The following is a 16,461-nucleotide window of genomic DNA, read 5'->3' on the forward strand; positions in this document are numbered from 1 at the left end:
GAGCATTCAGATAGGGCAGAGAGATGAATCACAGATGTATGAATTATAGATAGGCCTGTTGATTAAAGTGGGCCTCTGTTGTCATGATGACTCACTGATATTTTCTGTTCAGCACGTTTCTGCTATTGGCTAAAACAGAGACTGACAGATGTTGTGTGTCAGGGATGATTAGATGATGATTAGGACATTAATGGCTTAGTAATGTAGCTGGTGTTTTGTGGTGGGAACCAGGGGCACCGCCAGGGATATTGGGCCCCATAAAAAGATGTCACATTGGGCCCCACCACCACCACAGGCCACACCAACCCTGCGCAGTTTCTGCGACCACACACCTCCAGAACCCAATCGACCCATTCAAAGCTTTAAATAACTCTACCTTTGCAGACTTGCAACTCTCTTGTAGTCCAATATTTACTGTAGGATATTTACTGACAGTGAGCTGTGAAAACATAACACTGTGTGGACATGCATGCAACATTCTGCATACAGTGGAATTCACTATTTGACGTAAGACTGATACCCTCTATAAGAAATGTGCTAAAGGCCATCTTTTACAGTCTAAATGTCATTTTAATGGTAACATTCTTGAATGGAAAATTCTCTTAACATTAATGTATAACTTTAAATAAATATAACTTAAATATATATTAACCTTTTCAATTACAATAAATATAACTTAAATATAAATGAACCTTTTCAATTACAATACATTTTTAAAATGTTTAAATTTCACCTTTATTTAACCAGGTAGGTTCTCCTTTACAACTGCGACCTGGCCAAGATAAAGCAAAGCAGTTCGACACATATAACAGCACAGAGTTACACATGGAGTAAAACAAACATACAGTCAATAATACAGTAGAAAAATAAATCTACAGTGCCTTGCGAAAGTATTCGGCCCCCTTGAACTTTGCGACCTTTTGCCACATTTCAGGCTTCAAACATAAAGATATAAAACTGTATTTTTTGTGAAGAATCAACAACAATCATGAAGTGGAACGACATTTATTGGATATTTCAAACTTTTTTAACAAATCAAAAACTGAAAAATTGGGCGTGCAAAATTATTCAGCCCCCTTAAGTTAATACTTTGTAGCGCCACCTTTTGCTGCGATTGCAGCTGTAAGTCGCTTGGGGTATGTCTCTATCAGATTTGCACATCGAGAGACTGAATTTTTTTCCCAGTCCTCCTTGCAAAACAGCTCGAGCTCAGTGAGGTTGGATGGAGAGCATTTGTGAACAGCAGTTTTCAGTTCTTTCCACAGATTCTCGATTGGATTCAGGTCTGGACTTTGACTTGGCCATTCTAACACCTGGATATGTTAGGATATGTTTATTTTTGAACCATTCCATTGTGGTTCTGTAGCTCAGTTGGTAGAGCATGGCGCTTGTAACGCCAGGGTAGTGGGTTTGATTCCCGGGACCACCCATACGTACAATGTATGCACACATGACTGTAAGTCGCTTTGGATAAAAGCGTCTGCTAAATGGCTTATTATTATTATTATTATTAGATTTTGCTTTATGTTTTGGATCATTGTCTTGTTGGAAGACAAATCTCCGTCTCAGTCTCAGGTCTTTTGCAGACCATCAGGTTTTCTTCCAGAATGGTCCTGTATTTGGCTCCATCCATCTTCCCATCAATTTCAACCATCTTCCCTGTCCCTGCTGAAGAAAAGCAGGCCCAAACCATGATGCTGCCACCACCATGTTTGACAGTGGGGATGGTGTGTTCAGGGTGATGAGCTGTGTTGCTTTTACGCCAAACATAACGTTTTGCATTGTTGCCAAAAAGTTCAATTTTGGTTTCATCTGACCAGAGCACCTTCTTCCAAAATACAGTTTTATATCTTTATGTTTGAAGCCTGAAATGTGGCAAAAGGTCGCAAAGTTCAAGGGGGCCGAATACTTTCGCAAGGCACTGTATATACAATAAACATGATCATCTATAGAATTATATAACAAACAAAATAATAAAATCAGCAGCAGACTTTTGAACTAAGTATACATACCAACTAGAAAATAAGCAGCTGTAAAGTGGAAATGGAAAACAAAATGGAAATGAAAAGGCCTGGTGGTGGCGCTAGAGGAAAGGTCAAGAGGTCACCAAATCAATATATTTCTTCCACTTGGGTTCTTGATTTTGCACAACAAATTTTATGGCAATCCAGCCATTACTTTGAGATATATCTTGTTCTCAGTCTGTTCTCAGTCTGTTCTCAGCCTGTGGGCATGATGTGTGTCTTGATCCAATATCCACAGCCATACCATTAAGCAGTTATCACTGGCCGTCGCTCAGTCTTACTCACCAAGAGCCCAGCGCCGAGCCGTCTTGCTAGTAAAGTCACTGATCAAGTCTTTGAAGTCCAGCTTTCTAGCTAACTGACTTTCAATGGGACAGCATGGCAAGACTGCAAAGCCTGTCCTGGGACATAGTGGACCTCAAATTGTTGTTTATCAGGTTTATCTTACTGAAAGCTCTCGCCACCAGCAACATTCACAGGCAGTGTGCAAATTATACGTAAAGCAAAGCACACTTCTCCAAAAATGATCTGCAGCTGCATCTTACAAATTCCATTCAGGAGACAAGTTAGGGGGTAAAGTGGCAGCATATACAGTGTTCAGGTGTCTTACTTCATTTTGATCTCTGGAATACTTCATGATCAGTGGTTGGCACACAGAAGGGACTTTACCCCCTCTAATCTGACCAACTTTCTGAACAGCAGAAAATTATTCTACAAGTCTTGCAGTGGTGTTGAACCAAGTGTCCAAGTCACTTATGATGTTGTCCATAGCAGTGTTCTGAAACACCGTTGCTGCACTGTCCTGATCTGTCTCTTCTTGAGTGTCATGGAATCTCTTCCTTTTCCTCTAGCGGCTGTGTTCCTTGCTAAATTGAGGTGCAATATCCATTTGCGTAGAAATTAGTGTTGCCTCAGACAGGAGAGACTCCCAACCATCTCTAAGAGCCTGCATCTCTTCCTTTGGCTCTGATATTGGCTGCCTCTGTGTCAAGTGACATTTTTCCTGACTGGAGAATCACATTCATGTCCTCAATGCATTGCAGTACCTGCAATTATGACAACTGACATGTCATTCAACACAATGCTGCTCACCTCCTCCTTCAGTTGTGAGTAGGGCTGGTTCAGGGCTGTGGGGACGGGGGGAGACAGGGCTGGTTCAGAGGGGTGGGGATGGGGAGACAGGGCTGGTTCAGAGGGGTGGGGATGGGGAGACAGGGCTGGTTCAGGGCTGTGGGGACGGGGAGACAGGGCTGGTTCAGAGGGGTGGGGATGGGGAGACAGGGCTGGTTCAGAGGGGTGGGGATGGGGAGACAGGGCTGGTTCAGCGGTATGGAGATGGGGAAACAGGGCTGGTTCAGAGGGGTGGGGATGGGAAGACAGGGCTGGTTCAGCGGTATGGAGATGGGGAAGATATAACAAGCTGACCCTAGCCCCCGACACAAACTACTGCAGCATAAATACTGGAGGCCAAGACAGGAGGGGTCAGGAGACACTGTGGCCCCATCCGAGGACACCCCCGGACAGGGCCAAACAGGAAGGATATAACCCCACCCACTTTTCCAAAGCACAGCCCCCACACCACTAGAGGGATATCTTCAACCACCAACTTACCATCCTGAGACAAGGCTGAGTATAGCCCACAAAGATCTCCGCCACGGCACAACCCAAGGGGGGGGGGGCGCCAACCCAGACAGGATGACCACAACAGTGAATCAACCCACTCAGGTGAGGCACCCCCTCCAGGGACGGCATGAGAGAGCCCCAGTAAGCCAGAGACTCAGGCCGTGTGATAGGGTTAGAGGCAGAGAATCCCAGTGGAAAGAGGGGAACCGGCCAGGCAGAGACAGCAAGGGCAGTTCGTTGCTCCAGAGCCTTTCCGTTCACCTTCCCACTCCTGGGCCAGACTACACTCAAAAATATGACCCACTGAAGAGATGAGTCTTCAGTAAAGACTTAAAGGTTGAGACCGAGTTTGCGTCTCTGACATGGGTAGGCAGACCGTTCCATAAAAATGGAGCAAATATATTTTATTTGATTTGATTTGTTCAGGGGGATGGGGAGACAGGGCTGGTTCAGAGGGGTGGGGTTGGGGAGACAGGGCTGGTTAAGAGGGGTGGGGATGGGGAGACAGGGCTGGTTAAGAGGGGTGGGGATGGGGAGACAGGGCTGGTTCAGAGGGGTGGGGTTGGGGAGACTGGGCTGTTCAGAGGGGTGGGGATGGGGAGACAGGGCTGGTTCAGGGGTATGGAGATGGGGAGACAGGGCTGGTTCAGAGGGGTGGGGATGGGGAGACAGGGCTGGTTCGGGGTTATGGAGATGGGGAGACAGGGCTGGTTCAGGGTTATGGAGATGGGGAGACAGGGCTGGTTCAGAGGGGTGGGGATGGGGAGACAGGGCTGGTTCAGGGGTATGGAGATGGGGAGACAGGGCTGGTTCAGGGGTATGGAGATGGGGAGACAGGGCTGGTTCAGGGGTATGGAGACGGGGAGACAGGGCTGGTTCAGGGGTATGGATACGGGAGACAGGGCTGGTTCAGGGGTATGGAGATGGGGAGACAGGGCTGGTTCAGGGGTATGGAGATGGGGAGACAGGGCTGGTTCAGAGGGGTGGGGATGGGGAGACAGGGCTGGTTCAGGGGTATGGAGATGGGGAGACAGGGCTGGTTCAGGGGTATGGAGATGGGGAGACAGGGCTGGTTCAGGGGTATGGAGATGAGGAGACAGGGCTGGTTAAGAGGGGTGGGGATGGGGAGACAGGGCTGGTTCAGGGGTATGGAGATGGGGAGACAGGGCTGGTTCAGGGATATGGAGATGGGGAAACAGGGCTGGTTCAGAGGGGTGGGGATGGGGAGACAGGGCTGGTTCAGGGGTATGGGGATGGGGAGACAGGGCTGGTTCAGAGGGATGGGGATGGGGAGACAGGGCTGGTTCAGGGGGATGGAGATGGGGAGACTGGGCTGGTTCAGGGGTATGGAGATGGGGAGACAGGGCTAGTTCAGGGGTATGGGGATGGGGAGACAGGGCTGGTTCAGGGGTATGGAGATGGGGAGACAGGGCTGGTTCAGGGGTATGGAGATGGGGAGACAGGGCTGGTTCAGGGGTATGGAGATGGGGAGACAGGGCTGGTTCAGGGGTATGGAGATGGGGAGACAGGGCTGGTTCAGGGGGATGGGGAGACAGGGCTGGTTCAGGGGTATGGGGATGGGGAGACAGGGCTGGTTCAGGGGTATGGAGATGGGGAGACAGGGCTGGTTCAGGGGTATGGAGATGGGGAGACAGGGCTGGTTCAGGGGTATGGAGATGGGGAGACAGGGCTGGTTCAGGGGGATGGGGAGACAGGGCTGGTTCAGGGGTATGGGGATGGGGAGACAGGGCTGGTTCAGGGGTATGGAGATGGGGAGACAGGGCTGGTTCAGGGGTATGGAGATGGGGAGACAGGGCTGGTTCAGGGGTATGGAGATGGGGAGACAGGGCTGGTTCAGGGATATGGGGATGGGGAGACAGGGCTGGTTCAGGGGTATGGAGATGGGGAGTCAGGGCTGGTTCAGGGGTATGGAGATATGGAGATGGGGAGACAGGGCTGGTTCAGGGGTATGGTTCAGATGGGGATGACAGGGCTGGTTCAGGGGTATGGAGATGGGGAGACAGGACTGGTTCAGGGGATGGGGAGACAGGGCTGGTTCAGGGGTATGGAGGGGAGACAGGGCTGGTTCAGGGGTGGATGGAGAGACAGGGCTGGTTCAGGGGGATGGGGAGACAGGGCTGGTTCAGGGGGAGATGGGGAGACAGGGCTGGTTCAGGGCTGGTTCATGGAGATGGGGAGACAGGGCTGGTTCAGGGGGATGGGGAGACAGGGCTGGTTCAGGGGTATGGAGATGGGGAGACAGGGCTGGTTCAGGGGTATGGAGATGGGGAGACAGGGCTGGTTCAGGGGTATGGATGGGGGAGACAGGGCTGGTTCAGGGGGGAGATGGGGAGACAGGGCTGGTTCAGGGGTATGGAGATGGGGAGACAGGGCTGGTTGGAGATGGGGAGCTGGTTCAGGGCTGGGGAGACAGGGGAGATGGGGATGGGCTGGTTCAGATGGGGAGACAGGGCTGGTTCAGGGGTATGGAGATGGGGAGACAGGGCTGGTTCAGGGGTATGGAGATGGGGAGACAGGGCTGGGCTGGTTCAGGGGTATGGAGATGGGGAGACAGGGCTGGTTCAGGGGTATGGAGATGGGGAGACAGGGCTGGTTCAGGGGGATGGGGAGACAGGGCTGGTTCAGGGGTATGGAGATGGGGAGACAGGGCTGGTTCAGGGGTATGGAGATGGGGAGACAGGGCTGGTTCAGGGGTATGGAGATGGGGAGGGTTCAGGGGTATGGAGATGGGGAGGGGCTGGTTCAGGGGTATGGAGATGGGGAGACAGGGCTGGTTCAGGGGTATGGAGATGGGGAGACAGGGCTGGTTCAGGGGTATGGAGATGGGGAGACAGGGCTGGTTCAGGGGGATGGGGAGTCAGGGCTGCTGAGCCTGAAGCTGCATCTGTTGGGCCTGGCACCAGGCAGCGGCAGGGACAACTGATTTAGTGTGAATAGATGGCTAAAAGTTTGCCTGCATTGATTAAATGTTGGCTAATAGAGAGCGAAATGTAAACACTCAGAATTTTCTGTGATGATATTAAGTAACTAATGTTAGGGGAGCAAAAGTATCCTATTTCACTATGGTCTAAGCAACCAGGTTAATTTACACCACTCACTGACCTCATCCAAATTCCTTTGTGAAAAATTGGGTGACATACTGTCACCCATTCTCTTCTCTCTCTTGTCTTTTTTTCTTTCTTTTCATTTTTGGAAGCCAGATTTCTCTTTAGGAAGCTGAGACACGACAGTTTGGGGGCAGGACCGAACCATTTCATGTAAATAGGGGGGGGATACAGAGGCACTCTGGATATTTACTTTTTGCCAAAATCAAGAAAACAAAATTAAACTGTTAGTTTTATTAGTACATTGTAAATAAAATATTATTTTAATGATGATAGGTTAATAATTGAATCTTGAAAAAAATGTGCCTAACGTTCTAATAATTTTTTAGGGCCCATACGGCACCACTGGTGGGAACAATAGTGTGTTGGCAGAGGTCTCAATATAGGGTCAAAGTAGGAGGGCTGATCTAGAATCAGGTTCACCCTGTCCATTCAATTTAATATGTAAGGAAAAACTGATCCTAGATGAGTATATGCTTTGTCATACTTTGAGATGCTTTATGAACACAGGCGCTGGTGTGTGGTGCTGTTGTATCAGTATGCCTTCTTTCAATAATGTTTGTTTAAGATACCCCCAGTCGTGCTGGGTCAAAAGTTCAACTCACTCCATGCAGCACCAGCTAAAGTCAGCACAACTTATTGCAAACACTTGCAATATTTTCACCAAAGTGCCTTTATTCAAAGTTGCCTTAGACATGCATATTTTTGGTGACATCATCACTTTTAAAATTGTATTTATTTAGCTGACCTTTTTCTAACCTTTTTTAATCAGGATGTCCCTTGAGATGAATAATCTCTTTCTCGAGAGGGTCCTGACCAAGATAGCAGTTTACGGTCAACTGCAATCGTGCCATGGCTAACAATCTCTCTGTTTCTCTCTCTCCCGCTCTCTCTCTCTCTCTCTTTCTCTCTCTCTCTTTTCCTCTCTCTCTCTCTCTCTCTCTCTCTCTCTCTCTCTCTCTCTCTTCTCTCTCTCTCTCTCTCTCTCTCTCTCTCTCTCTCTCTCTCTCTCTCTCTCTCTCTCTCTCTCTCTCTCTCTCTCTCTCTCCCACCATCCCCCCGTATAGCTGCTGAAGGACTTCCCAGACGAGCTGCGCTCCGACATCACCATGCACTTGAACAAGGAGATCCTGGAGCTGTCACTGTTTGCCTCGGCCAGCAGGGGGTGCCTGCGCTCCCTGTCCCTGCACATCAAGACCACGTTCTGCGCCCCTGGGGAGTACCTGCTGCGCCAGGGGGATGCCCTGCAGGCCATCTTCTTCGTCTGCTCTGGGTCCATGGAGGTGCTGAAGGACGGCATGGTGCTGGCTATACTGGGTGAGACATGGTGTTGGCTATAGTGAGTGAGACACGGTGCTGGCTATACTGGGTGAGACATGGTGCTGGCTATAGAGAAAGGGAGGAAGGGAGGGAGGTAGGGAGCGAGGGAGGTAGGAAAGGGATGGAGGGAGGGAGAAAAGGGAGGGAGGAATGGAAGGGGGAAGGTGGGAGTGGGAGGAATGGGAAGCGGGAGGAAAGGTAGGGAGGGAGGGTTGGATAGGTGAGCAGGTAGGCCGAGGACAGAAAGGCAGACAGGTTGACAGGCAGACAGACAGATAGACAGACAGACAGACAGACAGACAGACAGACAGACAGACAGACAGACAGACAGACAGACAGACAGACAGACAGACAGACAGACAGACAGACAGACAGACAGACAGACAGACAGACAGACAGACAGACAGACAGACAGACAGACAGACAGACAGACAGACAGACAGACAGACAGACAGATGGAGTCCATTGTTGGAACACTTTGTAATGCTACTTGGCTGATTCCATCCCAACAGGCCACCTGTGGATCACAGTTTCCATTATAGGGCTGAATCTACAGGCCTCTGTCACCTGCCACTCCCTCTCTCTGTGTGAGTGTGAGTCCCTGTGTACAGTATCTGTGACTAAGCCTTTGTATGCTTGTTTGTTTGCTTATTAGTGTGGGGGGGGGGGGGGTACCCCACTACCACTTATCTACAACACAAAATCCATGTATACATATGTGTATAGTGCGTATGTTATCATGTGTCTGTGTGTGAAGTCAACCTCTCCTCTACTTTGAGCCAGAAGAGATTGACTTCATATTATTAAGGTGACTATGTAATGACTATGTAATGTATACAGTATTTAACAGGGACAACACTCTCTTTCAGAGCTGTCCTGCTGACTGTGCAGAAGGTCAGGCTGACATTGACAATCTGGGAAGAGTAAAGCTCTCTAAAGCATTACGCCAACTCCTTACAAACCTTCTCACAGCCAAAACCGCTCAGCCAAGCTCCAAGCAAGAGTGTGCCACACAAAAGAAGAGTGGGGGGGGGGGGGTTCAGAGAGGGGAGGAACAGATAGAGGAGAGGAAAGGAGACAAATGGAGAAAGGGAGTGAGGGAGGTAGGGGTGAATAGAGAAAAGAGCAGAGCGAGGGGATGAGAGCAGTCACCACAGCATTGCTTACTATCAGCACCCCCCAGCACCCAATGCAGATAAGCAGTGTTCACAGTTCAGTATGACAATGATAAATACTTTAGCACAGCTCAAGAGCTATTCCAGCTTCCTCATGACATCATGCACACCTAGCCAATACACGGGGCCGACATCCAACACGGGAAAATGAGGGCACCCTAAATAAAAAAAACTGAAACATAGTGTCACTTTATGACATACAATATATTCTGTGCTATGTTCTAACTCTGATCTATGACTGATCAGATTATGTTATTAATAACAGTCCATGACACAAAAATACAGCCCTAGAAATTGTGGCTTTGTCTATTCTAGTAATTCTAATTCTTTGTTTACAGCTCTCTGTTTGAAACGTCCATCCCTCCCTCTCCCTCCCCAGGTAAGGGTGACCTGATCGGGGCCAACATGTCTATAGATGACCGGGTGATAAAGACCAACGCAGATGTGAAGGCCCTAACCTACTGTGACCTGCAGTGTATCAACCTGAGTGGTCTATACGAGGTACTGGACCTCTACCCAGAGTACACCAGCCGCTTTGTCCAGGACATCCAGCTGGATCTCACATACAACCTGAGGGAGGGACACGAGTGCCATGTGAGTCACATGCACATACATAGAGAGGGAGGGAGGAAGGGAGATGATGGAGTGCAGCAATAGCCTGGGTTCCTAAATGAGGAATGCTGCTGTAATTACAGTCAGGTGTTTCTGGTCCTGCTGCCCAAATAACACTGGCCCACTTTACACACACGCAGGCACGCACACACACACACTGCCACAGCGCAAAGTGGAAAGCTATGCTATTGAGAGGGGCAGCTCATGAGAGATTTCCTGTAACAACATTATGTCATAAAGAGTTTCTGAGAGGGAGGATAACATCTGGGTTGGGCAATATAGACATGTTCAATTCACTGACTTTTCTTCCATCTTTCTGACAGGTTATGTCCAGATTGTCCACCAAACCTTTGGACACACAGGTACTGTTAAAAAGACATTAACGAAGATATCTGATAACAGTTCTATCAATGTTGGCTATTTTCTATGTAAAACAAAGCCAAGGGGTTTGTACTGAGAATTTATAGTCAACATATCTCCTTTATGGGCTTTTTGATGTTTTAATAATGGCACAGAGCCCCTTCAGAAACTGACCCACAAATAACCATGAATAAACTTCTTCCAAAATCATTTAATGTTTCTTATGACACAGTAGTAAAAACTCTTCCAGTCTCCATCTCTTGTAATTGACTCAAATTGCTCTTTGGCATAATGATTTTTATTAATGGTGGAGGGGGTTCAGAGGGAGGAGGAGAAGGAGGGAATGATGGAGAGAGGGGGGGTCATATTCATTGGTGAGAGAAGTTTGAGTTTTTATGGTGATGGAGGGGTTGGGTATATGGGGATGGAGGGATGAGAGGTTGGGGATGAGAGGGTGGGGGTTGGGGGTGGGGATGGAAGGATGATGGGATGGGGGTTGGGTGTGGAGGGGGTTTGGGTATGGAGGGATGGGGGATGGGGGTTGGGGATGGGGGAGGGATGAGGGGATGGGGGATGGGGGTTGGGGATGGAGGGATGAGGGGATGGGGGTTGGGATGGGGGTTGGGTGTGGAGGGGGTTTGGGGATGGAGGGATGGGGGATGGGGGAGGGATGAGGGGATGGGGGTTGGGAATGGAGGGATGGGGGTTGGGGATGGAGGGATGAGGGGTAGGGGATGGGGGTTGGGTGTGGAGGGGGTTTGGGGATGGGGGTTGGGGATGGGGGTTGGGGATGGGTGAGGGATGAGGGGATGGGGGTTGGGAATGAGGGATGGGGGTTGGGGATGGGGGTTGGGGATGGAGGGATGAGGGTTGGGAATGGAGGGATGAGGGGATGGGGGTTGGGAATGGAGGGATGAGAGGATGAGGGGATGGAGGGATGAGGGGATGGGGGTTGGGAATGGAGGGATGAGGGGATGGGGATTGGGAATGGAGGGATGGGGGATGGGGAGGGATTTTTCATTTTGAGTGGAAGAGCTGATTTGATTGACAGACTGCTGGGGGAAACTTAAATTACTCATTAAATTACAGAGCAGAGTGGGGCGTCATTTAATATTTACAAGAGGAAGTAAGGGAATTTTGGGTAGAAATCTGAGAACAGTATTAGACCAGGTGATTAATCAGAGAAGGATAGGGGGTGTGTGTGTGTATGGTGTGTGTGGTGTGTGTGTGTGTGTGTGTGTGTGTGTGTGTGTGTGTGTGTGTGTGTGTGTGTGTGTGTGTGTGTGTGTGTGTGTGTGTGTGTGTGTGTGTGTGTGTGTGTGTGTGTGTGTGTGTGTGTGTGTGTGTGTGCGTCCGTGCACGGAGCCATGAGCATTCGGTGGATGGTTTCAGAAACCACAAGGCGAATTTTTACTAAATAAGAACGAGAACATTGGTCACCTATCAATAGACATATCATGCTATTTTCTGCTTCTAAAATTCAGCATTTTACTCACAGCATCTCATATCGCAGGTAATAAGCAATCTAAATAGTAATTTAGCAGACGCTCCTATCCAGAGCGATTTATTAGTGCATTCGTCTTAAAATAGTTAGGTGAGACAACAATCGTATCGTGCACATTTTCCCTCAACAAAGTATTTATCAGAAAGGTCAGTGCTTTCTTATTGTTTTGGGGAGTGAGGGCCGTCGGGGGCCCTGTCGGGGGCCCCGTCAGGGGCGCCTTGAGAGTTATTTAAGATACTCTTCAAAGAGGGTTTCAGACTTTTTCAAAAAATCTGGCTCATTAGGGGTTGAAAGGTCATCAAAATCATTGAGATCAGGGGTCACGCTGTTCATTACAGCCAAGGTCAAAGTGCGACCTGTACCTGTGCTGCCTTCATTATTCCCCAGGTCATAGTTAACTAATGTGCTTCACTGGGCTCTTGCTTCCACCTTGTCACACACAAAGGCTTAGTGTGCCAGGTGCTCCCAGAGCCTACAAGTCAATACTGGATTTTAACACTGAATAGAGACCTCTTTCTCTTTCTCCATCTCACTCTCTCTCAATTCAGTTTCGATTTAAGGGGCTTTATTGGCATGGGAAACATATGTTTACATTGCCAAAGCAAGTGAAATATGAACAGCACTACATTCACAAACGTTACAGACATTTCAAATGTCATATTATGTCTATATATAATGTTGTAATGATGTGCAAATAGTTAAAGTACAAAAGAGAAATGGTGTTTATTCTTCACTGATTGCCCTTTTCTTGTGGCATCAGGCCACAAAACTTGCTGCTGTGGTGGCATAGTGTGGTATTTCACCCAGTAGATATGGGAGTTTATCAAAATTGGATTTGTTTTTCGAATTCTTTGTGGATCTGTGTAATCTGAGGGAAATATGTCTCTCTAATATGGTCATACATTGGGCAGGAGGTTAGGAAGTGCAGCTCAGTTTCCACCTCATTTTGGAGGGCAGTGTGCACATAGCCGGTCTTCTCTTGAGAGCCAGGTCTGCCTACGGCGGCCTTTCTCTATAGCAAGGCTATGCTCACTGAGTCTGTAAATAGTCAAAGATTTCGTTAATTTTGGGTCAGTCACAGTGGTCAGGTATCCTGCCACTGTGTACTCTCTGTTTAGAGCCAAATAGAATTATAGTTTGCTCAGTTTTTTTGTTAATTCTTTCCAATGTGTCAAGTAATATTTTTATTTTCTCATGATTTGGTCCGTCTAATTGTGTTGCTGTCCTGGGGGTCTGTGGGGTCTGTTTGTGTTTGTGAACAGAGCCCCAGGAGCAGCTTGCTTAGGGGAATCTTCTCCAGATTAATCTCTCTGAAGGTGATGGCTTTGTTATGGAAGGTTTGGGAATCGCTTCCTATTAGGTGGTTGGAATTTAATGTCTCTTTTCTGGATTTTGATAATTAGCCGGTATCTGCCTAATTCTGCTCTGCATGCATTATGTTATGTTTTACGTTGTACACAGAGGATATTTTTGCAGAATTCTGCATGCAGAGTCTCAATTTGATGTTTGTCCAATTTTGTGAATTCTTGGTTGGTGAGCGGACCCCAGACTTCACAACCACAAAGGGCAATGGTTTCTATAACTGATTCAAGTATTTCTTTGCCAAATCCTAATTGGTATGTCAAACGTTATGTTCCTTTTGATGGCATAGAAGGCCCTTCTTGTCTTGTCTCTCAGATCATTCACAGCTTTGTGGAAGTTACCTGTGGCGCTGATGTTTAGGCTGAGATATGTATAGTGTTTTGTGTGCTCCAGGGCAACGGTGTCTAGATGGATTTTTTAAATTTGTGGTCCTGATCTCTCTTTCTCTCTCCGAGTGTCTGTGTATAAAAAGGTTTGTCCCAGAGTATGTAACATTAAGTACAGGCTTGAGTTCTGTCAGCCGTGGCAGCACAGAACACTGAGAGAACCTTGAGTTCTGTCAGCCGTGGCAGCACAGAACCCAGAGAGAACCTTGAGTTCTGTCAGCCGTGGCAGCACAGAACACTGAGAGAACCTTGAATTCTGTCAACCGTGGCAGCACAGAACCCTGAGAGAACCTTGAGTTCTGTCAACCGTGGCAGCACAGAACCCTGAGAGAACCTTGAGTTCTGTCAACCGTGGCAGCACAGAACCCTGAGAGAACCTTGAGTTCTGTCAGCCGTGGCAGCACAGAACACTGAGAGAACCTTGAGTTCTGTCAGCCGTGGCAGCACAGAACCCTGAGAGAACCTTGAGTTCTGTCAGCCGTGGCAGCACAGAACACTGAGAGAACTTTAGCTGTTATAAAAATAAAACCTTCTTCACTGAGGTGGCTGTTTGGCTAACACACATTACAATGGAATCCTGCCCAAATGGCACCCTATTCCCTATGGGCCCTGGTAAAAAGTAATGAACTATGTAGGGAAAAGGGTGCAATTTGGGATGCAGCTCTGGTCTCATTGGTGCTGTCTGTTCCAGACAGTCCTTTAGTTACAGCAATACTCTGTTCTCTCAATTCCATAGCATCCAGATTCATCAGTAGAACAAGGTGTCCCCAAAATGTATTTGATTGTGTAACTCCAAGCACAAGTGATGTTGCTTGTCTGTCTGTAAAATAACATGAATGCACAGTGAATGTTGTTTGAATCTCCAATGAGTGTTCTCTGTCTTATATGCTCTTTCTTCTCTCTCTCTCTCTCTCTCTCTCTCTCTCTCTCTCTCTCTCTCTCTCTCTCTCTCTCTCTCTCTCTCTCTCTCTCTCTCTCTCTCTCTCTCTCTCTCTCTCTCTCTCTCTCTCTCTCTCTCTCTCTCTCTAGTCAGAGGGGAGAGGCAACGGAGGAGTGATCCAGTGCTATCCATCCATCATCGAGAACCAGGTGCAGAAGGAAGAGGATGAGGAAGATGAGCTGGTGTCTGTGTCTCCGGAATCGGAGCGGAACATCGTTCTGTACCCCAGAGTGGTGTCATCTGGGAAGTCTCCACTAGGTAGAGCCGAGATGAAGAGAGAGTTGCACAGTGGCAGAGAAGTAATACACCAGAACACTGGGAAACTGAGGAAGAAGATCCACCAGACAGCTCTCACCATGCTAGACCCCTCCAACCTCAGCCTTAGGTAACAGCTAATACTCTCCTGCATTTTATTGACTCATCAATCACTTTTTGACATCAGTTGATCTGTCTATCAGTCCGCCTGTCTAATCTGTCCCTTTCCTCCCCCTCTCTTGCTCTCCCTCCCTCTCTCTCTGTCCCTCACTCCCTTCTTCCCGCTGGCGCTCACTCCCTCTGCTTCTCTCTCTCTCTCTCTGTCTCTGCCTCTCTCTGTCTCTTTCCAGGGTTGTGGACGGTACAGAAGACAGTGAAGGTACAGAGACGTCTCCACTGTTCTCCTTCTCTCCTAGTCGAGCCTGTCCAGTCAGCGGTTCAGGGAGCGCACCAGCCACATCTACAGGTCTCCACAACCATAACCACAACCACAATCACATCTACAGGTCTCCACAACCATAACCACAACCACAATCACATCTACAGGTCTCCACAACCATAACCACAATCACATCTACAGGTCTCTACAACCACAATCACATCTACAGGTCTCCACAACCATAACCACAATCACATCTACAGGTCTCCACAACCACAACCACAATCACATCTACAGGTCTCCACAACCACAATCACATCTACAGGTCTCCACAACCATAACCACAATCACATCTACAGGTCTCCACAAGCATAACCACAACCACATCTACAGGTCTCCACAACCATAACCACAACCACATCTACAGGTCTCCACAACCATAACCACAATCACATCTACAGGTCTCCATAACCATAACCACAATCACATCTACAGGTCTCCATAACCATAACCACAATCAAATCTACAGGTCTCCATAACCACAACCACAATCACATCTACAGGTCTCCATAACCATAACCACAATCAAATCTACAGGTCTCCATAACCACAACCACAACCACATCTACAGGTCTCCACAACCATAACCACAACCACAATCACATCTACAGGTCTCCACAACCATAACCACAATCACATCTACAGGTCTCCACAACCATAACCACAACCACAATCACATCTACAGGTCTCCACAACCATAACCACAACCACAATCACATCTACAGGTCTCCACAACCATAACCACAACCACAATCACATCTACAGGTCTCCACAACCATAACCACAACCACAATCACATCTACAGGTCTCCACAACCACAATCACAACCACATCTACAGGTCTCCACAACCATAACCACAATCACATCTACAGGTCTCCACAACCATAACCACAACCACAATCACATCTACAGGTCTCCACAACCATAACCACAATCACATCTACAGGTCTCCACAACCATAACCACAACCACAATCACATCTACAGGTCTCCACAACCACAATCACAACCACATCTACAGGTCTCCACAACCATAACCACAATCACATCTACAGGTCTCCACAACCATAACCACAACCACAATCACATCTACAGGTCTCCACAACCACAATCACAACCACATCTACAGGTCTCCACAACCATAACCACAATCACATCTACAGGTCTCCACAACCATAACCACAACCACAATCACATCTACAGGTCTCCACAACCATAACCACAACCACAATCACATCTACAGGTCTCCACAACCATAACCACAACCACAATCACATCTACAGGTCTCCACAACCACAATCACAACCACATCTACAGGTCTCCACAACCATAACCA

The 16,461-nt window shown here is 48.2% G+C and overlaps 1 protein-coding gene across 1 annotated transcript in view; it reads left to right on the forward strand.

Moving 5' to 3' along the window:
- kcnh8 (potassium voltage-gated channel, subfamily H (eag-related), member 8) overlaps window positions 1-14,820 on the forward strand; it is a 79,568-nt gene extending 64,748 nt beyond the window's left edge. Inside the window, exons 10-13 of the mRNA XM_046325733.1 lie at window positions 7,840-8,089; window positions 9,647-9,861; window positions 10,203-10,241; window positions 14,521-14,820. Of these exons, the coding sequence (XP_046181689.1) occupies window positions 7,840-8,089; window positions 9,647-9,861; window positions 10,203-10,241; window positions 14,521-14,820 (804 nt within the window). The remainder of the gene's footprint in view (window positions 1-7,839; window positions 8,090-9,646; window positions 9,862-10,202; window positions 10,242-14,520) is intronic.
- Window positions 14,821-16,461: the final 1,641 nt, after the last annotated feature.

Source organism: Oncorhynchus gorbuscha, linkage group LG24 (genome assembly GCF_021184085.1).
Source record: "Oncorhynchus gorbuscha isolate QuinsamMale2020 ecotype Even-year linkage group LG24, OgorEven_v1.0, whole genome shotgun sequence".
In the NCBI taxonomy this organism is placed as follows: Eukaryota; Metazoa; Chordata; class Actinopteri; order Salmoniformes; family Salmonidae; genus Oncorhynchus; species Oncorhynchus gorbuscha.